Source organism: Panthera onca, chromosome E2 (assembly GCF_046562875.1).
Source record: "Panthera onca isolate mPanOnc1 chromosome E2, mPanOnc1 haplotype 2, whole genome shotgun sequence".
Taxonomy (NCBI): Eukaryota; Metazoa; Chordata; class Mammalia; order Carnivora; family Felidae; genus Panthera; species Panthera onca.
The window spans coordinates 8830066-8853153 of record NC_138353.1 but is presented as its reverse complement, the minus strand read 5'-3'; the positions used below and the strand labels follow the sequence as shown (position 1 = coordinate 8853153).

The 23088-nt window shown below is 57.1% G+C and overlaps 2 protein-coding genes across 7 annotated transcripts; one reads left to right on the top strand and one right to left on the bottom strand.

The window, feature by feature from the left end:
- Window positions 1-365: 365 nt before the first annotated feature.
- MAMSTR (MEF2 activating motif and SAP domain containing transcriptional regulator) lies at window positions 366-14196 on the top strand. Of its 4 annotated transcripts, none has more exons than XM_078439573.2 (10): window positions 366-623; window positions 1160-1243; window positions 2623-2661; window positions 2993-3417; window positions 3604-3788; window positions 4134-4236; window positions 4446-4640; window positions 4926-5093; window positions 5172-5226; window positions 13332-14196. In XM_078439573.2, exons 2-10 carry the CDS (start codon window positions 1186-1188, stop codon window positions 13373-13375), a joined length of 1272 nt encoding a protein of 423 aa, XP_078295699.1. In that variant the 5' UTR covers window positions 366-623; window positions 1160-1185; the 3' UTR covers window positions 13376-14196. The 4 variants fall into 4 exon arrangements, with proteins under 4 accessions (XP_078295699.1, XP_060507639.2, XP_060507637.2 ...); XM_060651654.3 differs by lacking the exon at window positions 13332-14196 and adding an exon at window positions 5653-6206 and having other exon boundaries at window positions 369-623; XM_060651657.3 differs by lacking the exon at window positions 13332-14196 and adding an exon at window positions 5653-6206 and having other exon boundaries at window positions 373-623; window positions 3251-3417.
- Window positions 14197-14218: 22 nt separating this feature from the next.
- On the bottom strand, window positions 14219-22847 carry LOC144614713 (galactoside alpha-(1,2)-fucosyltransferase 2). Of its 3 annotated transcripts, XM_078439577.2 has the most exons (4): window positions 22739-22847; window positions 22088-22196; window positions 21720-21864; window positions 14219-15874 (listed from the first exon to the last, which is right to left on the bottom strand). In XM_078439577.2, the coding sequence occupies exon 4, from the start codon at window positions 15870-15872 to the stop codon at window positions 14847-14849; it is 1026 nt and encodes a 341-aa protein (XP_078295703.2). In that variant the 5' UTR covers window positions 15873-15874; window positions 21720-21864; window positions 22088-22196; window positions 22739-22847; the 3' UTR covers window positions 14219-14846. The 3 variants fall into 3 exon arrangements, with proteins under 3 accessions (XP_078295703.2, XP_078295702.2, XP_078295704.2); XM_078439576.2 differs by having other exon boundaries at window positions 21720-22196; XM_078439578.2 differs by having other exon boundaries at window positions 14220-15785; window positions 21720-22196.
- Between the last annotated feature and the right edge of the window lie 241 nt (window positions 22848-23088).

Below are 23088 nucleotides of genomic sequence, written 5' to 3'. Positions count from 1 at the left end.
CCATCATCTGGACATTTCTGCCCGCCGGTCACACTGCCGAATCCCGACACCCCTCGTCCTGGTTCTGGCCTCCCTCCTTCCTCCCATCCAGAAGTCCAGGCCCCAACCCCCTCCTCCCTCGGACCCAGGAGTCCAGATCCCCAGCCCCCTCCTCCCTCAGATCCAGGAGTCCGGAGCTCCGGTTTGAACTTTCCACTCCCCTAAATCCGACTCCCGCTGCTGCGTCAGGGAAAAAAATAAGCGACAGGTGGCACCTGCCCGCAGGGCCGGGTCGCGACCACCTGCTCCCGCTGCTCACCCGACGCCCCTCTCCAGGCACCTGCTTCTGTCAGTCCGCCTGCCGCTGCCCCGCCTGAGCCCCACAGCCCCAGGCCGCGGAGGAGGGAGAGACTCGGGGAACCCCGACGTTCGCCCCTCCCCCAGTGCCACCCAGACCGTGCTCCTGCCCCTTCTCAGGGTCCCGGGCGGAGCTCCTGTCTGCCCCGCCCCATTTCACAGGCTCCTGCTCGCCCTACAAAGGGGTGTCCTGGGCGGTCCCGGGCTGGTGGGGCGGAGCCTGCGGCCTCCAGCCTTGACCTGGGGACTCAACCCGCCCCGGAGCACTACTGGCCGGAGCCCACCTGGTGAGAAGCCCCTGGGGTGGGGCTGGGGGGAACCCGCCTTAACCCTTCTGCCACCTCTCTGGTCCCAGTCCCTTCCTCACAGACCATAGTGGCTGACACCCACCCACCCCCTGCTTAAATGCAGGTGGCAGAGACCCTTCCATTCCACAGGAGCCTAGCAGGTCTCTTTCCCCTCTAGATCAAGGGTGTTGGATTCCAGTCCCTTCAGAGTATTGAGCTCTGTCTCTTCACCCCCTTTTCTTCCCTCTGCGTTCACAGACCCGGAGGGGGGCGGGGGGGGGGGGGGTCTCCTTTCAGAGATCCCGTTCGTTCCTCCTCCAGGGTCCAGGAGTTGGGGCCCTCAACCCCCTTCTCCCTCGGACCCAGGAGTCTGGGCTCCCAGCCCCTGGATCCCTCCCACCCCCCCAGGATCCAGAACTTATGGTTCAAGTCCTCTCCTATCCCTAAGCTGTTTCCCTGCTGCGTTCGCCTGCGGGGACAGCCTCCTGACCTCCACTCTGACCCTGCCTCCTGTGGGGGCCCTGCCCTCGCCTCAGTCCAGGTCACCATCACAGCCTTGGCAATGACCCTCGCGGCTTCCTCCCAGCGCTCCCAAATCATTCGCTCCAAGTTCAGATCTGGTGAGAGGATTCTCTCTGTGCATGTAGGGAAGGAGTCTTCTGGGCCCTGGGATTGAGTACTCTTTTTTTTTTTTTTTTTTTTTAACGTTCATTTATTTATTCTTGAGAGAGAGAACAAGTGGGGGAAGGGAGGGGGGAGAGAGAGAATCCCAGGCGTGCTGTCAGCGCGGAGCTAGACACAGGCCTCAAACTCACGAACCCGTGAGATCATGACCTGAACTTAACCGAGGGAGCCACCCAGGCGCCCCCTGGGATTGAGAACTCTTAACTCTGGGAGTGTGTATGGGAGGGGGGGGTCGGGTGGGAAGGAGGCCATGGGGCCCACAAGGCACGTGTCCTCTGTACAAAAGGTCACTTGTGCAGAAAGGAGGCCCCAGCAAAGGGCTTGAGTTTTTGGTGGCTCAACGAGCGTGCAAACGGCCAATACAATGTTCACGTAAACACTGAGGAGCAGGTGGGCGGGTAGGGGTGGGTGTGGAGAGTCGGGTACTGCGAAGGAACAGGAGCTGAAATTGACAGGTGTGCAAAGTGGACGGGGTACACAGACTGGGGACTTTGGCGTGAGCAGCGTGGGTGAGGGGACAAGCGAGCTGTCACGCGGCGAAAGCGTCACGGGTCATGTCTTAGGTCCCAGTGCAGACAGAAAGCGGGCAAGTGAGTGGCGCTGGATGTCAGTTCCTGCGCGCGCGGCGCGCGGAGGGTGAAACGCGCGTGTGAACGAGTGTGCTTCCGTGGCTGGGTGGGTGCGAAGACGCCGGTGACCGAAGAGCCAAGGGGGTGCCGGGGAGTGCACGTGGAACGTGACGGAGCGGGATCCTTGCTCCCAAGCTGGAAGCCAGATCCTGAGTGTGCGGGGAAGTGTGTCAGTGTGGCTGGGTGGGTGCCAGGACAGGGCGAGCCAAGATGGAGAGCGCCACAGGGTACGAGTGCACAGAAGTGGCGTGCGTGCCAAACCAGGGCCCGGGGAGAGGCGTGTACAGAGGGGGGCGACTGTGGGGAGGCCCAGGGGCACACAGGAGGGAGTGGGCTTGCGCAGATTCGAGCACATGGACCGGAGGAGGTGAGGGTGCAAACGGGTCCGGCTGGCCAAGTTGGCGATGGTGCCTTGAGTTGGGTGGGTACGTGCTCCTGAAGGGGGGCCGGTGGAGCTGGGGGGCAGGGCCGCCTCCTGCCTGCACGCTGGCTGGCTCCTGGTCGCAGAAGGGCTGCGGCTGGGAGCGAGGAGCAGGCGGGAGGCCCGGGAAAGGGACCGGGCTGACAGCCCACCCACCCGCCTGCCCCGGGGAGTGTAAGGGGGCTGGGCGCGGCGCCCCGCCAGGCCAGGCTCCTGGACACTCCCTTCCCGCCTTTCCCCTCCCACCTCCCTCTTTCCTCCGCAGTCCTCCAGCTTCGGATCCACAGGCGGTATCAGGACCCGAGTAAGTGTGGGCCCTGCAAGGGAAGGGATGGTGGCCAGACTCCCCTGGGGCCCAGCGGCCAGATCTCCTGCACTGGTTCCCGAGCCTCAGTCCCTCTGCCAGGGATACACTGAAATCCGATCCCGTCCTTTCCCGAGGACCCAAGAACACAGGTCCCTGGCCACCCTACCCCCAAAAGCTCCGCTTCCTGCTTTCTGGCTTTTCCCGCCCCAATGAAACGCGTGAATCCAGATCCCGTTTCTTTGGAGAAGACAGGCATCCCAGACCCCGCATTTGGCACACATTAATGCATCTCAGGATGTGGCTTTCAGCTTCTCTCTCTCTCCTCAAGAAACCAGGAGTGCTGGCTGTCCCAGCAGAACCCCAGAAAGCTGCGATTCGCAGCCATCACACCCCTTGGTGACTAAGGACGCGATTCCTGCCTTCCTTGAGAATATAAAAGTCTGGGTCCCTAGAACCTCTGCCTTGCAGGCTCCTGGGGTTTCACTCCTTGGCCCCGCCCTCTCATGCCCGCGGTGGGGGGCTGTGGCCTGCAGGGCCCTCCTTCCCACACAGCCTTGTTCCTCCCTGCCTGGCTTGCTATCTGCAGGCGTCTCGGGGTCCCTCACCACCTCTTCAGTCTTGGATCCAGATCCATGGGTCTCAGCCACGGGCCCTGCTCTGGCCCCAGCCTCGCCCTCGGGTCCCACTCCTTTCCTCTTCAGTCCTGGGGACCTGCTCCCTGAATCAGAATATGGCCCTTGGAGGTCCCTGAAGGTGAGTCTCCACCGAGTGAAGGGAAGTACCCCTGAGAGTCTAGCGTTGGTCCTCTTCGCTGCTGCCCTTTTTGGCTCCTTTCTGGCGGGGCTCAGCTGACTGATGCTCGCCCTGCTTTGCATGAGGCTCTGGGGCAGGAGAGGGGGCACAGAGCTGAAGCATGTGACATCACACCTGCTTTTACAGGAGTCTCCTAAGATCTCCCAACATTGGAGAGAGCCCAAGCCAAAGGGGAACTTGACATACCACCAGTACATGCCCCCGGGGCCGAGACAAGGGTCCAGGGTCGACCCCCAGGCCAAAATGTTGGCTCTGGGTCCCCCTGGACCACCTCTGTGGGAAGGGACAAACTCCCAGCGGCCACCTCCTAGGTATGCAGCCCGTTTTCGTTCTCTGCCGGAAAGTCAGGCCCCCAGCATCTTGGACTCAAACCCAGAGTCCAAGAGCAGGGGAGTCTAGCCCCCAGCCCCTTCCTCTCCCAGTTTCCTGGTCCCTCTCCCGTCAGTTTCCAGGAGTCCTGGCTCCAGACCCAAGACACTGAGCCTCCGGTTCCTGCTCCCCATGCACAGGGACTAGCCCCGTCGGAGACCCAGAACTTTGGGCCCTCTCCTTCCTCTTCACACCCCCCCCCCCCAGGTCTTTGAGGACCCCCGGATGCCCTTTCTCTCTCCGCCCCGTCTAACCTCTGTTCCCCCCACCCCCACGACTACCACCAGGATGAAGCCCATCCCCCTCACACCCTCCCCGCCTGGAGTCCCCAGCGCCTCGCCCTCTCCACACAAGTTGGAACTTCAGACCCTTAAACTGGAGGAGCTGACGGTGAGTATGGGGAGCACTTCCCAGGCTGGCCCTCTCCTTCGGGGGTGGGGGGGGGGGTGCCCATAAGTCTGAGTCCCCAGTCTCTGCCCCATTGGAGACCCCGTCCCTCTTCTCGTCCCTCTTCTCGCGGTTTTGCAAATATCCGGCCCCAGCTCCCGCCTCGCCCCGGAGCCCTCCCAGCAAGGCCTCTCCCCGCTCCCCCACCCCAGGTCTCAGAGCTCCGGCAGCAGCTGCGCCTGCGGGGCCTCCCGGTGTCGGGGACTAAGTCGATGCTCCTGGAGCGCATGCGCGGCGGCGCCCTGCCCCGCGAGCGGCCGAAGCCGCGACGCGAGGACAGTCCCGCGAGCGCTCCCTGGCCGCGCCTCAGGCCCAAGGCTCTGGGAGCAGTCCGGCGGCCGGGCTCGGTGAGGGCGGGGCCACGCGCGTACGGACCAGTGAGGAGAAGACGGAGCGGGACGGGGGCGGGAGGTCGAAAGAAGAATAGCCAATGAAGTGTGGGGGCGTGGTTAAGAGCGTAGTGGGCGGATCTTAAGGGAAGAGAAACCAATAGGGTGGTCGATGAGTGAGCGCGGGGCCGGGATGCGACCGGCTGGGGGGGTGGGGGGGGTGGAGCCACAGCTTGCGAGGGGGGGGGGGTGGGGTTGCGCCCAGTGGGCGTGGCTTATGGGAACTCTTCTCCGCGGTTGTAGCTCAAGTCAGGCCGGAGCTGTCACCCTCCGCCTCTTCCACGTGCCGCGGAAACCCAGCCGACTGCGCCGGCTCCCGCGCGGGCTCCGGCGCTGACCCCTGCCTCGGCACCATCCACGGCGGCCCCGAGTCTGGAGGAGGAGCTGCAGGAAGCCATCCGCAGGGCGCAGGTGAGAGGGAGCTGGTTAGGGCTCTCGATCAGGATCGGGACGGGTCCCAGGCTCACGCCGCTTCTGCCCGTCCCGCAGTTGCTTCCGAACCGGGGCATTGATGACATCCTGGAGGATCAGATGGAGCCCGCTGGTAAGAGTCGAACTTTTTTTTTTTTTTAATCTTTTTTAATGTTTATTTATTTTTGAGAGAGAGAGAGAGACAGAGCACGAGCAGGGGAGGGGCAGAGAAAGAGGGAGACACAGAATCCGAAGCAGGCCCCAGGCTCCGAGGGCTCAGCACAGAGCCCGACGCAGGACTCGCACTCACGGACTGTGAGATCATGACCTGAGCTGAAGTCGGACGCTCAACGGACTGAGCCACCCAGGCGCCCCGAGTCAAACTTGTTGATGTGGGGGAAGAGGAGACTGAGGTTCTGGACTCCTAGTCCAAGGAGGATGGGGTTGGGGTCTGGAGTCCTGGGTCCTAGAGGTTGGGGACTTAGACGTCTGGAAACGAGGATTAACAGTGGCGTCCGGACCTCTGCCTGCCTAAGTTCACACTCCATTCCTTCTGCAGACCAGCTGCCCCCCATCCCTCTGGACTTCCCCGGCTCCTTCGACGTGCTGTCCCCCTCCCCAGACTCTGAAGGCCTCTCATCTGTCTTCTCCTCCTCGCTCCCGTCCCCCACAAACTCCCCGTCGCCCTCTCCCAGGGGCCCCACGGATTCCTTGGACTGGCTGGAGGCTCTGAGTGGGGGTCCTCTGCTAGGCTGTGGTCCCCCAGCCCCGAGCGTCTTCTCTGCTGACTTATCTGACCCCAGTGGCACCCGGCTGTGGGACCTGCTGGACGATCCGTGGTGATGGATTCTGGGGCTTCCAGAGAGGGGGCACTGGTGGGGATGGGAAAGTCACAGAGGCACGCTCCCAAGGGAGGCGGGGGACAACGTGCAGAGCCCCTCCCACCATGGACACAGAATCAGAGAACACTCTCATCCCCACGTGGCCCCTGAACGGCTGCTGACATGCCGTCCGCCAGACTCTTGTCTGCCTGACCTCCGTATGATCTCCTCCATGGCTGTGTGGTCCGTGTCACTTGCTGCTGGCCAGGGCCAACAAACTGCTTGCTCCTTCCTTCGGAGACCTCATGATGTCTTTGTTCCCACCTTCTTCCCCCCCACCCTCTGTGCCACCTACTAGATGGTTCCCTGGGGCTGGGGAGTCTGGAAGGTGGTCTGTGCTTACGGGATGTAAGGAGAGGGGCAAGGAAGAGTCGGGAGGGAGAATGGGGAGCCAGACCCTTGGCTTCCGGTTGGAAGTGAGAATATCAACGTGTCGTGTCTGAGGTCAGATTCCCCTGGAAGAAGAGCCCGAGACAAGACTCATGTGCCCCCTGATTCATGAGATAAATGCTCTGAGGAGAAACCAAAAGGAGCAGAGGACACTGGACAGAGAAGGGGGAAGATTCGCAAGAGTGTGACGTCAGGTGAAGTCCCAACCTCAACTGGGCCCCGTGGGGAGCTCTGGAGGATAAATGAAGCTGCAGTCTGTCCTACCCTGAGGCCAAGGGAGTTAGGCTTTTGAAGCTGAGGGAGATCCGCCCCCCCCCTTTTTTATTGCTGAATAACAAGCCATCCCCAAAGTTAGAGTCTCAAAATAATAACTATGATCACTCACAATTCCACTGAGTGGCTCAGCAAGGCAATACTTTGGGGTTGCAGTCATTTTTTTTTTTTTTTAAGAGAGAGTGGGAGCGGGGGAGAGTGGCAGAGGAGGAGAGTGAGAGAATTTTTTTTAACGTTTATTTATTTTTGAGAGAGAGAGAGAGAGAGAGAATGCATGTGCGAGTCAGGGAGGGGCAGAGAGAGAGGGGGACAGAGGATCCGAAGTGGTCTCTCTGCACGGACAGCAGAGAGCCCGATGGGGCCTTGAACTCATGAACCCTGAGATCATGACCTGAGCCAAAGTCAGAAGCTCAACCGACGGAGCCACCCAGGCGCCCCTATTTATTTTTAATTAAAAAAAAATGTTTTTAAATTTATTTTTGAGAGAGAAAGAGAGACAGAGTGGGAGCAGGGGAGGGGCAGAGGGAGAGGGCGACACAGAACTCAAAGCAGGCTCCAGGCTCCGAGCTGTCCGCACAGAAAACCCACAAACCATGAGATCATGACCTGAGCCGAAATCGGAGGCCCAACCGGCTGAGCCACCCAGGCGCCCCTTACATTTCTCTTTTCTAATGGTTGTCTTTAAGCAACGTCTTTTCAAGCGTAGGTTTTCGTATTATTCAGGTGTGGCGGAGCCGGGCAGATCAGGACGATCTGATCCTTTGTTATCCTCCTTGAAAAGATTGTGTGTTTTTCTCACGGATCCCAAGAGAAGGGGGGCGTGCCAAGCCACACCAGGCCACGTGGGCAAGGGCCAGGGTCAGTCCGGAGGCCGAGAGGGGGAGGGGGAGGGAAACCCTGGGCAAGAGTCTTTACTGTGGTTTCCCAGGGAAGGAACCGGAGAGGCAGGGTAAGCAGCCTCAGGGTTGTCTAGTTTGGATAAATTTCAGCTGGCTCCGGGGTGTGGCCCCCCCACCCCCTTCCCTGGTTGTCTGGAACCTGATCCTGGGGTGTTTAGGCTGGGGAATAGTGGCCTGGAGTACAGGCGCTCAGAAAGGAAGCGGTTGTGAGTCTGGGCTCCGGGTTGGTTAGTTTGCATATGAAAAGCACACTCCTGGGTCAGTCTTTGGCTGGCCCTGGGAAGGGCAGTCCCCCCTGCACTGTCCACAAAGCCGCAGAGGCCAGAGCACCAGAAAAACAGGAAATAAAAAGGCAGCATGGATGCAGAAAGCACGCAGAAGCTGGGGGCTGGGTGCCCAGGACCGGGAAGAGGGATCTGTCTGAGGGCGCCTGGGCTGCCACCAGCTGTGTCCGCTGCAGGTGGAAAAGGACCGTGAGACGGGACCCGGAGCCGGCGACTTCCCCTTGCCTTGCTGTCAGTTTGCTCCCGTGGCACTCCAGCCCAGTGCGGATGAGAGGTGCGCCGAGAGTTCCCGTGAGCTGGACGTGGCGTGGGAGCCACGCTGATAAGTGTCCCCCACCGTTATTAGCTGCTGATCAACAATCCTAGTTCGCCAGTGTTGGAAACCCTGCTGGGCGTTCAAGAGTCACGACAGGACAGGCGAGGGGAAGGGAAGGCGATCTCTGGTGTCTTCCGAGCAACCCGGGAGGATCTGTCATCCTCACTTTGCAGATGAGATCGCGGAAGACCAGAGGAGGGGTGTGCGGCCCGCCGTGTCACACAGACGGGAGGTGTCAGAGAGGGGCTCTAAATCGGATTCATGAGTCCACAGCCTGTGCCTGAGTTGAAACAAAAAAGAGCCTCGCTGTCTGCTCTGGGGAGGTTCAGACATTTGCCAAGAGAGAGTTTCAGTGCAGGGTGATGGGTATTTTCATGGCAGAGGGGCCGTGACTCCTAGAAAGTACCAGGAGCCGAGGGGAATGGGTAGGGTGGCCAGAGGACCGGTGTGGAGGACTGTGGTCCTTGCCGAGAAGGTGTGAACGGCGTGGCCACGGGGCGGTGGGGGTGGGGGGAACCTTGTGAGGTCAGGGCTTCTGGCACAAAAGGTGGGTGGCAGCTGGGGGCTGCAGGAGCCTTTCTGTCAGGCCAAAAACTGGTGGGAAAGGGGTGCCTTCAGTCCTGGAAAGATCCAGAAGGGGTGCGGCGGGGCTTCTCCCGTCTGTCTCCATTTCCCTTCGACACGTGTATGTCCTTATCAACCCATCTACAGTCTGTCTCCATGTCTGCCTGACTCTGAGCCTGACGCTCTGTGTGTCTGTGACACTCTGTGCCTGCCTCTCCTGGGTCCAGAGGAGGGCAGCTGCAGAGGGGGTCAGCTAGGCGAGGCTAAGGAATTCTCTGATCGGTGGATATTTGAAAGACAGGCACAGGCTTGGGTAGAGTGTGCATGTTTACCCCAGAGCCAGAGAGAGAGGCTTGGGCCCCACGCTCCCCACCACCGGTCACTCAGCCTTTCTCCAGACAATTCTGTTGCTCTCTCCTGCCCCCAGCGAGAGAGGGCTGGACCAAAGCGGGGCACAGGAAGGTGGGGAGCCTGAGCTGCCCCAGGGGAGCCCCTGAACCACGTTATCGTCCTATGCCATCTCAGTAGGCACAGGAGAAAGACCAAGGATATAGTCAACAGATTGCCAAAATTATCAATTTATCTTAAAAATGTTTGTTTGTTTATTTTTGAGAGAGAGAGAGAGAGAGAGAGAGAGAGAGAGAGAGTGCACATGAGCGGAGGAGGAAGGGGCAAAGAAAGGGAGGCAGGGGATCAGACACGGGCTCTGCGATGACAGCAGAGAGCCCGACTGGGGGCTCGAACCCATGAACGGTGAGATCGTGACCTGCGCTGAAATCCAGAGTCGGTCACTTAAACGACTGAGCTACCCAGGCACCTCTGTGATTTCACATAAAAAAAAAAAAAAAAAAAATCATCGATGGTGCAATCATCGTCATCGATGGTGCAAGATACAGAATAGGAGACAACTGAGGCCGATGTGTGTGCTCAACAACCCCCCCCCCCCAAATTCTATACTAGACTATCCATCAGGTATGTTATGAGCCTACTGCAGTTAAGAACTGGGAATCAGTGTGGGCTCTCTAGGAAGATGTACAGGTTACTAGTTTTTCTGTTTATTAGTTTGCCCAGTTTATCAGTTTACTGGGGTTTTGTGCGTGTGTGTGTATTAATTAAGAAACCAGGGCGCCTGGCTGGTTCAGCTGGTAGAGCATGTGACTCTTGGTCTAGGGGGTTGTGAGTTTGAGTCCCATATTGGGTGTAGAGATTAATTTTAGAAAAGTAACATAAGGGGCGCCTGGGTGGCTCAGTCGGTTAAGCGTCTGACTTCGGCTCAGGTCATGATCCCACAGTTGGTGAGTTCGAGCTGACAGCTCGGAGCCTGGAGCCTGCTTCGGATTCTGTCTCTCCCTCTCTCTTGGCCCCTTCCCCGCTCGTGCTCTGTCTCTCTTTCTCTCACCAATAAATAAACATTAAATTTTAAAAAATAATAATAAAAAGAAACTTTTGCCCACCTCAAGGTCATTTATTCTAGAAGCTTTGTGCTGTGAGCTTTCACATTTTGTGATCTATCTTGAGCTAATGTTTGTGAATGGTGTGAGGAAGGGATCAAGGTTCACTTTTTCTATACGGATACTGGATTGCCTCCATTTCTTGAAAAGCTCTCTTTTTAGAGACAGAGTGTGTACTCAAATGTAGGAGAAGGGGAGGGGGCAGAGGAGGCGAGAGAGAGAGGGAGGGAGGAAGAGAGAATCTGAGGCAGGCTCCCCATTCCCGTGCAGAGCCTGATGCGGGCTAGAGCCCAGGACCCTGGGATCACGACCTGAGCCAAAATCAAGAGTCAGATGCTCAACTGACTGAGCCACCGAGGCACCCTGAAAAGCTCTTCTATCTTCCCACTGAACTGTGTTGACGTCTTCGTCACAAATCAAGTGACCGTAAAAAAAAAAAAAAAAAAAAAAATGAATCAATCGATGAAGTGACTGTATATATGTGGTCTATTTCTGGGCTTTTTGTTGGCTCCCATTTGTCTGGCTTTTATGCCAGCACAAGTTTGTCATGGTAACTTTAGCTTTATGGTAAATCTTGAAATCTGGTAATCTCACTGGTCTCTTTGCCTCACTTCTGCCATCACTTCACTGGTCCACTGTCAAATTCATTCTTCAAGGCATATTTTTAAATTTTTTTTTAACATTTATTTATTTTTGAGACAGAGAGAGACACAGCATGAACGGGGGAGGGGTAGAGAGAGAGGGAGACACAGAATCGGAAGCAGGCTCCAGGCTCTGATCAAGGCATATTTTTAATAGACGTTTTATACCGTACCTTTCTTATGGCTGTGGTATAGAATTACACACCTACGCTTTTTTTTTTTTTTTTTTCAAGTAGGCTCTATGCCCAGCGTGGGGCTTGAACTCACAACGCTGAGAGCAAGAGTCCTCTGCTCTCCCGACTGAACCAACCAGGCGCCCCTGTTTAGTTAGGGTTTGTTTTTTTTTAATTAATTCATTTATTTTTGAGAGCAAGAGAGCAGGAGAGGGGCAGAGGGAGAGAGAGAGAGAATTTTTTTTTTTAAGATTTATTATTATTATTTTTAATGTTTCTTTTCGAGAGACAGAGCATGAATGGGGAGGGGCAGAGAGAGAGAGAGAGAGGGAGGGAGACACAGAGTCCGAAGCAGGCTCTAGGCTCCGAGCTGTCAGCACAGAGCCCGATGCGGGGCTCGAACCCATGAACCGCGAGATCACAACCTCAGTCGGCGCTTAACCGACTGAACCACACAGGAGCCCCGAGAGAGGAAGACTGTTAGGCAGTCTCCACAATCAGCACAGAGCTCTATGAGGGGCTTAATCCCAGGCACCGTGAGATTATAACCTGAGCCCCCCCAGGCACCCGTAGTTTGTTTTTTAAGAGACTTTTGCAGATGTCCAGGCAGAGGTGATGGTGACCTGGACAGAGTAGCGACGGTGGAGGAGGGACAGAAGGTCAGATTCAGGGTATATTTTGAAGGTAAAGCTGACAGAACTTGCAGGTGGATGGGGTGTGAAAGGAGGAATCAAGAAGAAGTTAAGTTTGGGTTCAAGTAAATGGACAGTGCCATTTACTGAGATCAGGGATGGGCCGGGGAAGGTTTGGGTGGTTGAAAATGGAGGGGAGATGTCCTCATGGCCATCGTTGGAAATGACACCTAACCATGATGTTGTTTTAATTTAGCAGCATGTGAACACGTGCCACCCCCATGCATTTAAAATGTACATTAAAAGGGAGAATGCCAAATTTATAAACAAATTCATTTAGGATTGTTTTAAGTTTGCTTATTTATTTTGAGAGAGCGAGAGCATGCGCGAGTGAGCGAGGGGCAGAGAAAAGGAGAGAGAGAGAGAGAGAGAGAGAGAGAGAGAATCCCAAGCAGGCTCCACACTATCAGTGTAGAGCCTGATGCGAGTCTCGATCCCACGAACCATGAGATCATGGCCTGAGCTGAGATCAACAGTTGGATGCCTAAGCAACTGAGCCACCTGGAGCCTGTTTCAGATTCTGTGTCTCCCTCTCTCTCTGCCCCTCCACTTGCACTCTGTCTCTCTCTGTCTCGCTCTCAAAAATAAATGAACATTAATTTTTTTTTTCATATTATAAAAAATAAAAAATAAAGACCGAAACCCAATCCAAAAACCATCACCCATTCAAGCTGTGTAAAATCAGACCGGGGTGGGGGGTGGGGGGTCTGGCTGGCTCATTTGGTAGAGCATTCAACTCTTGCTCTCGGGGGTCATGAGTTCGAGCCCCATGCTGGGTGTGGCGCCTACTTTGTATTTATTTTTTTATTTTTTATTTGGATTTTTTAATGCTCACTTTTGAGAGAGAGAGTGTGTGTGCGTGAGCGGGGGAGGGGCAGAGAGAGAGAGAGGGAGACACAGAACCCGAAGCAGGCTCCAGGCTCTGAGCTGTCAGCACAGAGCCCCACGCGGGGCTCGAACTCACGAACCGCGAGATCGTGACCTGAGCCGAAGTCGGACGCTTAACCGACTGAGCCACCCGGGCGCCCCGAGCCTACTTTAAAATAAATAAAATAAAGTAAAATAAAATAAACTACCAAAAAACAAATAAAAATTTAAAAATCAGACTGGGAATTTGAATGAGTTCATAGAGTTATTGAGGCAGAGAGCTATGAGCATACTAAGTATCGTGTCACCCCATCGCATGAGTCCCAAGTCAAAAGAAAAGGGTTCCAAGAGAACCCCCTAGAGAGACCTTGAAGGCCTGCAGGATGTGAGGTAGCTATTAGAGCACAAATATTCTGGGGTACGTGGATGGATTGTTCTTGAAATTGGGTGTGGCCACTTGACTGGCTTCAGCCACTGAAATAGGAGTGGTAAACGTTTTTTCCCTATGTACTGATTTTTGGAGCATCTTCCTCTCTCTATATATATATTCTTTTCTTTTTTTCAGAGAGAGAGAGAGAGAGAGAGAGACTGAGAGATGCACAAGCAGGGGAGGGGCAGAGGGGGAGAGAGAGGGAGAGAGAGAGAGAATCCCAAGCAGGTTCCATGCTTAGGGCGGAGCCCAACGTGGGGCTCCATCCCACGACCCTGGGATCATGACCTGAGCCAAAATCAAGAGTCAGATGCTCAACTGACTGAGCCACCCAGGTGCCTCCCAGTCCTTACATTCCTATGTCACTTCCTTTTCAGACCGACTCCCTTACAAATACGGTGGCCTTGTCTGTATTGTGTGACCTCTCTGCAACTGGCCCGCGGTGAGTGCTGGGCTCAAACATCACTCTGATTGAGGCATCGGATTGTCTCTTTCCGGGGCTGTGAACCTGTGAACTCCAGGCCCGAGGAGCCTCTGTTGAGCCCTTGGAGTATAGACCTCTCTACTTCCCCCATTACCTCTTTGGGGGAATCCTGGGGGATGCCTACGCCGAAGGACTTGAAGTTGACCTCAGCTAAGACGGCTCATTGTCAGCACCTACGCGTGGCCTCGGAGCGAGCCCGGGCCCCCTCACAGCATGGTGGCTTCCGACACCTCGATGGCGGCCGGATGAGGGAATGTTCCAGGCGGAAGTCCAAGCCGTCCTGGGGGACCGGCCACACGCGCAGGCGATCCGGGCGTCGGCCGCGAGGTTCTGCCAACCCCGCCTTCGCTAGCGGGGATCCGAGCGAGGTTCCACCGCCACGAGTGTTTACGGAGGGAACGGATGGACCCGCTTCGAGTCCACTGAGCCATGCTGCGCTCGGAGTTCTCAACAGTAATCATCCCAGGCCCTGGCAAGCCAGGGTTGCAGAAGTGGGGCCCCGGGGGGTGTCGGGACGCACGCCGGCGACTGGCCAACAGGGCGGCGCTCTTTCGGAAACCGGGGGAAAGGTCCCCCCCACCCCCACCCCCACCCCGTTCCGGGCAAACTAGAAAAAAATGAGCCAGGCCAAGGCCACAGGGCTTGGAGAGGTGGTCGTCCGCTCTATTTGAGCCGCGCTTGCCTCCTTGGCCAGGCGGCTTTGGGGAGCGAGCAGACAACCGAGTTCAAGGCTTCCCTGTTTTCGGTACGTACATTGCTTCCTTCCTCCTCGGTAAGAGCGCCCCGCTTTTCCTCCTGTCCGCCGCCACATCCTTCAGAGGAGGCTGATCAACACCCCGGCTGAAGGGGGCAAAGATTTATTGATTTGCAGCTAAGCCAATCCCAGGGTCTTATTCGCCTGGCCTTGTGTTGGGTCAGGCGGGCATGTGATACACTTCCGGCCAGTGAGCTATGGGGGGAAGGGGGGGGGGGCAGTTGCAGGAGGGCTTTGGAATGCGTCCCTCACTCTTCAAAAGGGACCGGAGAACGGACCTCTTTTTGGCTGCCTCGTGAAGAGGTTGCCCGCATGTGACAGCCGGTTATGTGGCAGCCGTTTTGGGACCATGGGGGTGGGGGGTGGGGGTGGGGGGGGGAGCGGTCTGAGAGGAGCTGATGGCAGTTGAACAAGACGGACGGAACTGGGGTTCCCGGTGACATCGCCGAGCCGCTGCCTCGACGAACCCCAGAGATGTGCCGCCACCGCTCTTGTTGCGTGGGACACGGAAACGTGCTATTTCAAGTCGGTGGCGACTTGGGTTTCTTGCGGCCTCTCGAGCGTCCTGGCACACGGAACAAGACGCCCCTGGGGCCCGGGCAGCTGGTCCTGGGGGAGCCAGCGAAGGAGGGGGGCGCCGAAGGCCGGCCGCCATCAGTGGTGGAGCAGCGGGGACAGGTCTGCCGAGATCCCAATCCACTCGGGCAGGAAGGCCGCCTCGGGCTTAAAGAGTTTGAGGAAGGGGGAGTCCGGGAGGGTGTAATTGGCCAGGTAGATGGTGTCCCCGCCCGCCAGGTAGGCGGCCCAGATCCCGAACGTGCCGATGGTCATGACCGTGTGGTTGCACTGCGTGAGCAGCGCGAAGTCCTTGGCCGGCGAGGTCTCCACGCCGTCGCCGGCGAACACGACGTCGCCGCGGGAGGCGTCGATGTTCTCGCGGCACCAGGCCATGCCGTTGCTGGTGACCACGAAGACCGGGGCGCGGTGGCGGGCCCGGAACCAGCCCAGGGCCCGCTCCAGGTACCCGCGGTCGGCGACCACGCCCTTCCACACGCGGGGCATGACGTGCACGTAGTCGCCGCGGCGGACGTGGACGCCCACGAAGGTGCCCGGCCGCCGCCCGCCCACCCGCAGCCGCCGCAGAAACGCCTGGGCCTCCTCCCGCACGTGGTCGTGCAGGGTGAACTCGCGCCGGATCTCGTCGCGCACGTGGTGGTAGAAGGTCCAGGAGCAGGGGTAGCCGGTGAGGCGCACGTACTCCCCCGGGATGTGGCGGTGGCGGTCCTCCATCCAGTCGTTCAGGGGGTAGTTCCGCCAGGGGATCCTGCCGGCCGCCGCGTGGTGCAGGACGGGGAGGCTGATCCGGAAGATGGGCGCCAGCGTGCTGTGCATCTCGGCCGGGATGAAGGCGGGCCGCCCGTTCATCTTGGCCAGGGCGTACAGGGTGGCGTACTCCCCCATCTGGTTCCCCAGGCGCCCTTGGGCGTTGATGGTGAACATGCCGCCCCGGGGCCGGGGCGTCGTCGAGTTTTCCTCGGGCGCCCACACCAGCGTCTCGAGCTGCCAGCTGGGGCGAATCTTCGCGAGCCGCTGCTGAAGGTGAAATATGGTAGAGGCCGTGAAGACGAAGAGGAGGATATGGCCCGTGGAGAAGAAGAAAGGCGCGTGGACGCTGAACATGGCTGTCGGGGAAGGGAGAGCCGGGGATGTTAGGCCAGGGGGTGGCGGCCCCGGAGGGGTGCGCGCAGACACGCGGGGGGTGGGGGTGGGGGTGCGTGCAGGGGGGGTTCACCCTGTGTGTAGACGAGCGTGAATGCTCAGTTACGTGTACGGGGGCAGGTCTCGGGAGTGTGTTTCCATCGGGTTCATTCGTTCCTGCTCATCCGGGTCGAAAGGAGTACGCCGTGTGGATTCACCCGAGTATGCATACGGGTATCTATACATTGTGCACACATACGGGTGTGTGTGAATTTGTGTGCATACAAGGGACAGGTGTGCATTGTGTTGTGTGAGTGTGTATATGCTGTGTACATATAGGGTGTGTACTATGTATACAATGAGCATATATATATATACACACACACAGATAATGTAAATATACGTTGTATGTTTCAATGTGTTTATAGACTGAATATACTTACATGGGTGTGTATATACGGGCAGGACAAGTGTATAGACCTACTACCGACCGGGGATCCGGTTTCTAGAGGTGTCCATTCTTGCATGCCCTGCCTATCCAAAGTCCCTTTGAAAGGAGATTGCCCGACCCATCACAAACTCCACCACCTGACCTGCCTGCCCTCGTCGCCACCGCCAACTGAGCGGAAGATAAACGCCTGGTTCCACGGTGGCTTTGCCATCTGTTCGCAAAATTGCAACTCGTAAGGCTGGCTCTGAAAGATACGTTGGCCAGGGGCCCCTGGGTGCCTCAGTGGGTTAAGCGTCTGACTCTTGATCCCAGCTCAGGTCATGATGTCACGGTTCGTGAGTTCGAGCCCCCTCATCGGGCTCTGGGCTGACGGTGTGGAGCCTACTTGGGATTTTTTCTCTGCCCCTCCCCTGCTCATAAACTCTCCCCCCCCCAAAAAATAAATAAATAAATAAATAAATAAATAAATAAAAAGATAAGTTGGCCAATTCTCTCTCTTGAATATTTTTACCTGACGGTCAGAAGGCAGTTGGCAGGTGAGTGTTTGTTTTTTCTCCCCTCACACCGACTGGGTGTTCAACAATTCAATTCCATTTTGACGTTGCCTTCCTGGACTTGGGATCCGATCCAATGGGTTTAAGAGTTCCGTCTCATTTCATATACTGATGCCAAGTCCTGAGCCGTTCGTATCTCTGACTGATCACTTTTGAACTGGGGGTGCCCACGACTCCCTCCTCAGGTTTGATAATGTGCCAAAATGGCTCACAGAACTCAGAACTCATCTGATTATAAAGGACACGAACGCATAACCGGAGAAGAAGTACATAAGGTAAGATCCGGAAGGGCCTTCTGCCGTCCCCATGGAGGTGAGGTGGGCCACCTTCCTGGCTCTTGGGTGGGCCTGCCAAACTCAGAGCCTCTCCGAAACCCATTGGTTAGGGGTTTTATGGAAGTTTCGTTATGGAGGCATGCCGTGGTTCGAAGAGGGAAGCGGTTAATCAGGCTCTTGGCCTGGGACCCCCTAGAGCTAAAATAAGGCCCAGACGGGACAGGGGTTTGGAGATACGGTTATGGAGCGTAAGCAAAACAGCTGAAAGGAAAGGAAAGCAGGGAGTGAACTGGTTCTGACTCCCCATTATGACTGGAAGCCAGGAAGGAAGAGCAGAACAAGCTTTGCTCCGGATTATCACGGTTAACGCTTTATTGTCGCTGAAGATTGCCTCTAGAAGCGATCGATGGGCTTTGCCATTCTGCAGTCCAGCTGGAACCACACCTGCAGCCTGTTGCCACAGTGGAAGTCCAGGTTTGCTCACTGATCAACTTTGGGCTTGGAATCACGGGAATGGGGATATATGGGAGGAGTCAAAGGAATGAAGCGCCTTCTGGTCCCCCAGCTCTCCCAGAGACTTCCCTCTCCCTCCCCTGTGAATATGAGGTTCCCACCCACTCTTTTTAAAACTCTTCCTCATGAGCAGGCTTTCATCAGAGCATATCCTGGAGACTCTGCACAAAGGTAGATTAGATACGAAAGGTTTCTGGTTGATTGGGTCCACGGTTTGTGTTCCTTGGTCAAAGTACTGAAGCAAGTGGCCATTAAGAAGAGAACACTGGGGGGAAATCAAGCAGGGTGTGACGTGGTTGAAACTGGGAAGGTGCCAGAAGCTATGTAGATATGGTCCTTTATGGTTAATTGTATATAGCTGATAAAAGTTGGCACTGGACCTAATGTAGCAATATCCCTGCTTCTTAATCGCTGCTACCCTCATAGCCCATGAAGATGATATGCATTATCTTTCTCTCTTTTTTAATGTTTTTATTTATTTTTGAGACAGAGCGAGACAGAGCATGAGCAGGGGAGGGGCAGAGAGAGGGGGAGACACAGAATCCGAAGCAGGCTCTGGGCTCTGAGCCGTCAGCACAGAGCCCGACGCAGGGCTCAAACTTGCGGACTGTGAGATCATGACCTGAGCCGAAGTCGGACGCTCAACCAACTGAGCCACCCAGGCGCCCCCATTTCTGGTTTTTTTTTTTTTTTTTTTTTTAGTGTTTATTTATTTTAAGAGACAGAGAGAGAGTGAGAGCGAGCAGGAGAGGGGCAGAGAGAGAGGGTGAGAGAGAATCCCAAGCAGGCTCCACGCTGTGAGGGCAGCACCTGACAGGGTGCTCGAACCCGTGAGATCATGACCTGAGCCGAAATCAAGAGTCCCACGCTTAGTCAGTTGAGCCACCCAGGCACCCCTGATTTTTTTTTTTTAATGGAGTTGAAGGTATGAGATGAAGCATACGTGTGATGGCAGTCAAGGGGTAGACCGTATGGAGGTAGTACATTTTTGCCCACTCAACCCATAGACCTTGTGTGCCATGCGTTGGGTTGTGTCTGTCTCCAAAAGGCGTATTGGAATCCTAACTCCTGATACTGCAGAATGTGGACCTTATGTGGACACAGGGTCTTTACAGAAGTGACCGAGTTACAATGAGGTCATCCTAAGGTGGGCTGTAATCCAATAGCAATGATGTCTTTATTAAAAAAAAAAAAACAACAACAAAAAAAACGCAGCCAGTAGGGCATCATCTGACTTTGGTCCAAGGCGGCCCTTGTGTGGGCATGGGCGCAGGCTCAAGAGACGCGTCTGTATCCAGCAGAGTCTCTCCCTTGGGGATTTGAAGTTAGAAACACAGGGAGGGTGGCTGGTTGGTTGTGGGCCCCACAGCTGAAGGGCCCGTGAGAGCCCGCGTGCAGCCATGTTGAGCCATACCCAAGAGGGACCAGAGAAACCCATGAGCACAGTGAACTGGACCCTGAGATGAAAAAGGTTGAGGGAGAGATGGAAAGCATCACTGTGCCCCCCTGATGGCTCCCTGGCTCCTGTTTCGTCAAGGCCACTGGCCCTTACATTCCTGTCCAGATCCCAACCAGGTTCCTCGAGACCCGGCCCTGACTCTGGGGTAGCAGGAACTCTCTGGGGACCGGGAAGCAGGAGGAAGCTGGGGACAGAGGGGACACCCAAGGTAGGAGGAGGGAGAGTGGCCTCGTGCCTTCTTCCCACTTCTTCTGGGTGCTTCTCTCTTCCTTTCTCCAAGTAGCTTGTGAGCCTTTGAAGAGCTCCTCTGTCTGGTTGCGAATTTGCCAAGCACAGGACATGGGAAAAACGCGGGCCCAGGGAAATGCTTGTGGGGAGGCAGGATGGAGGGAGGGAGGGAAGAGAGAAGGAAAGAAGGAGGGAAGGAAGGAAGGAAGGGAGGAGGGAAGAGACAGATGTAGAAAGTGACTGGAAAAGAAAAAGGGACAGAAAGAACTGAAGAGAAATACAGGGACAGAGCCAGAGAGAGCAGGAGGACAGACAGACAAGGAGACACGGAGACACAGAGAGAAAGGCGGAGGCAGGGAGAAAGAGACAGACAGGAATAGAAAACCACAGGAGCGACGGAGAGAGGGAGAGACAGGAGAGAGAAAAGGGCAGGCAGAAGTGGAGCTGCCGCACTCAGTCCAGCTCTGACCTCTGTCCCAATTCTGTGCCTCCAAGCGAGTCGCTCTCGGGATCATTCAGACCCGGTCTCTTGGTCTCAGACACAGCTCCATGAAGGAAGGAAGGGACAGGGTTGCTCTGGTTCCCTCTCTGTCCCCCGCAGCCCTCGGAAACAGGGCTGGACACACAGTAGGTGCTCGGGAAATGTGTGTAGAAGGAACGTGGGCCTCCACCTGTCAAGGATACTGGGAGAATGACCGTCATGATCACACCTGTTCGTCTCTGGGCTGGCCCTGAATGTGCCCTCGAAATTTGTTTCCCTCAGACAGAAAGACAATAAGGCCAGCTTTGTTTGGGTGAAAAGGAAGGCAGAATGTTCTAGAACGGTGGCTGCCGTCTCTCAGCTTCCTTGGTGGTTCCTTCCTTCCTCACTCGGGACGGGAGATCGAGCCCCACCTCCCGCTCCGTGCTGGAGCCTGCTTAAGGTTCTCTCTCCCTCCCTCTGCCCCTCTCTGCCACTCTGGCTCTCTCAAAAAAAAAAAAAAAAAAAAAAAAAAAGAGGCTCAGAGACTAGCCAGAGAAGGGCCTAGGGGGCAAGCCCGGGCCAGGGCTGGGGCGGGGAGCTGGGCACAGGGAGACGGGGAGAGCAGCTGGCCCCCCTGACATCTGTGGGGAGAGCTTGGGGAATGCCAGCAGCCAGCTTCTGGAAAGTGGGATCCCAGGGGGATCGGAAAGTCCGTCTGTGGGTCTGTCCTCAGTCCCTGTGTCTGTCCTCAGTCCCTGTACGGGCATCGGGCCCTTCAGGCCATCATCCAAGGAGGGAGGGGCAAGAGGAAAGGTCAAGAGTCCTTCCTTCATTCGTTTGGAGGCAGGAGGATTGGAGAACAGAAGGAGCCCCAACTTCGAAGGAGGAGCCCAGCCTGCGGGTCCTTCGGGAAAATGGGGCCACTGCTATCTGTCCAGAAGGCCTTTTAAGTGCTCTCTCTGGCTCTCTCACCCCAGGCTAAGCCTGGCCCACTGCGTCCTCTCCCCTCTGGAGCCTGGCCCCTGGTGCCAAGCCTCCCCCCATCTGTCCCCACACCCAGAGCTGGCCTTGCGCCTCCCCAGCTCACCGCCCTCCCAGGGCTTTCCACCTCCACCCAGCCAGGCTTCGCCACCAAGAAATAACCCCGTCTCCCCCCACCCCACCCCACCCCCGAAATTCGCACTGTAAGCACACCTTTGGGGAAGAGCTTGGGGCACAAATGTGAGGCCACCACCTGGAAGTCCTCGACTTGATTCCCAGGACTGGAATGGAAGGGGGCGGGGGGGGGGGGGGGGTGGTGGCTCGGGAGCCAGGGATCCCTGGGGCCACGGTGGGCCTGGAGGTGCGGGCGGCAGCAGCCTTGGGGACCCTGAGGACCCCTGGGTCCTGTGGGTGGGTCCTGCGACCCCGAGGTCGCAGGAGGTGGAGGTGGGGGGTGGCGGGGAGAGGCGAACAGGAAACTCTCGCACAGCAGGCCCTGCCCTGCACGGAGATTCTCAGGTAAGCTTCAGGAAACTGGTGACGGGAGGGAGGGAGCTGGTGGCCTGGGGCTGAGGAGGGGAGAGTGGAGGTGATGAGGGAGGTGCGGGCTCAGGTGGTCGATCGGCAGGGAAGGAAGGGGAGGGGAGCGGAGCGGGGCGGCGGCTGGGGCTCACGGGGAGATGAGACGACTGGGGTGCTGGGTGCAGAGGAGGTGGGCTCCTGGGCGGCGAGGGGTGGACCCTCTGCCGGCGGAGACCCCGGGGCGGGGGCGGGGCATCCCAGAGGGGATCCCTGAGTTCAAGTGCGTCCCAGCACTCGGCCCCGTGCGCGCGCTCTCGCCAGCGCGCAGCGGGTCGGGGAGAGCCTCTCCCCCTACACCCCCGCCCCACCTCGCCATCTCTCACCTGGTTCCGGCCGCAGGAATCCGGGGGCCGACGACGGGGCTGCTCGGCGAGCAGATCGGGGTGCTCCCTCGTCGGAGATCGACCCTTCACTCAGAAATCTGAACCTCCCAGCACCCGGGTCCGGAAAACCCCGCCCAGGCTCTACCTGGCCTCCCCGAGCCGTAGGGGGGGTGGCGGGGTTTAGGGAGCCAGGTGTGCCCGGCGCCCCACCTCCCACCCCACGTGACTGCTGGGACGCTGGCCCGGGAGGCCCCTCGGGAGGAGGCCGGCTGAGTCCAGCCCGGCCAGGCTCGTCCGGACTCAGCCCTGCCAGGGTCCTGGGTTTCTTTATTTGGGCCCCAACCGCAGCATTTACGTGGTCTGCTAACCTCCTTCCGTCTTCGCCACCGGGTGAGTTCCGTGCGCTCAGCGGCCCTGTGGTGCAGGCGGAGATTCCAAGGCCCCGAGATGTGAAGTAACTCGCTCAAGGTCACACAGCTAGGAAGTGAGAGGAGCTAGGTTTCGAAACCGGGCTGGCCAGAATCTCGGATACACCCTGGCGAGCACCGACTCTTCTCACTCTCCCTGCTTTCAAAAAAAGATTCTCTTAGGAAACGAAAATCCCCTAACCTTGCATCACAGGGCCAGGCTATGCTTGTCTGCGGCCGCCGAAATCAAGTGCAAGATCCAGGAGGAATTTCCCAGGGGAGGGAGGAGCCCCCAACAGTCCTAACACTGAAAGGCAACAGCTCCTCCGGGCTCCTGAGTGAGTGGACGGGAGCCCCCACCATCCATGGATCTCACCCTCCGCTCCTTCCCTGCAAAAAACGAAAACCATCTGGGGGCGCCTGGGTGGCTCAGTCGGTTGAGCGACCAACTTGGACTTCAGCTCCTGATCTCGAGGTTTGCACGTTCAGCCAGGTTCGTCGCTGACAGGGGGGAGCCTGCTTGGGACTCTCTCCCTCTCCCCTCCCCCCCCCCCCACCTCTCTGCCCCTCCCTGCTTCATGCTTTCTCTCTCTCAAAATAAATAAAACAAACCTTTAAAAAAATCTGAATCGGATCAAGCCTCTCGGTGTGATCACCGGTTTTCAGAAAAACAGGGGGATAAAGTCGCCAGTGAATGGACACCACGAGGGTGCATTGAGCCAAGTCCAGAAGGTGGGACGGTCCACAGGACATATGACCCGGCTTCCCCAACACGGGAAGAAAAGGAACAAGCAAAGAGGAGGCTTGTAAGATATGCAAAGCAGATTCTGGGCTCCGAAACTTAGAAACAGATTTTTCACCTATGTGGATCTCCGACAGGATGTTTAAAAGTCAACGGGGATGTGGGACACATCTCTATGTCACATTTATCAGCATTTATCCTTAGTCACTAAATGCCGTGG

Coding starts and splice junctions, on each gene's coding strand:
- MAMSTR (XM_060651654.3), top strand. CDS start 1,186: ATGACCCTCGCGGCTTCCTCCCAGCGCTCCCAAATCATTCGCTCCAAG. Junction 3,789..4,133: donor TCCCAGCGGCCACCTCCTAG/GTATGCAGCCCG, acceptor GACTACCACCAG/GATGAAGCCCATCCCCCTCA. Junction 5,094..5,171: donor AAGCCATCCGCAGGGCGCAG/GTGAGAGGGAGC, acceptor CCCGTCCCGCAG/TTGCTTCCGAACCGGGGCAT.
- LOC144614713 (XM_078439576.2), bottom strand. CDS start 15,872: ATGTTCAGCGTCCACGCGCCTTTCTTCTTCTCCACGGGCCATATCCTC.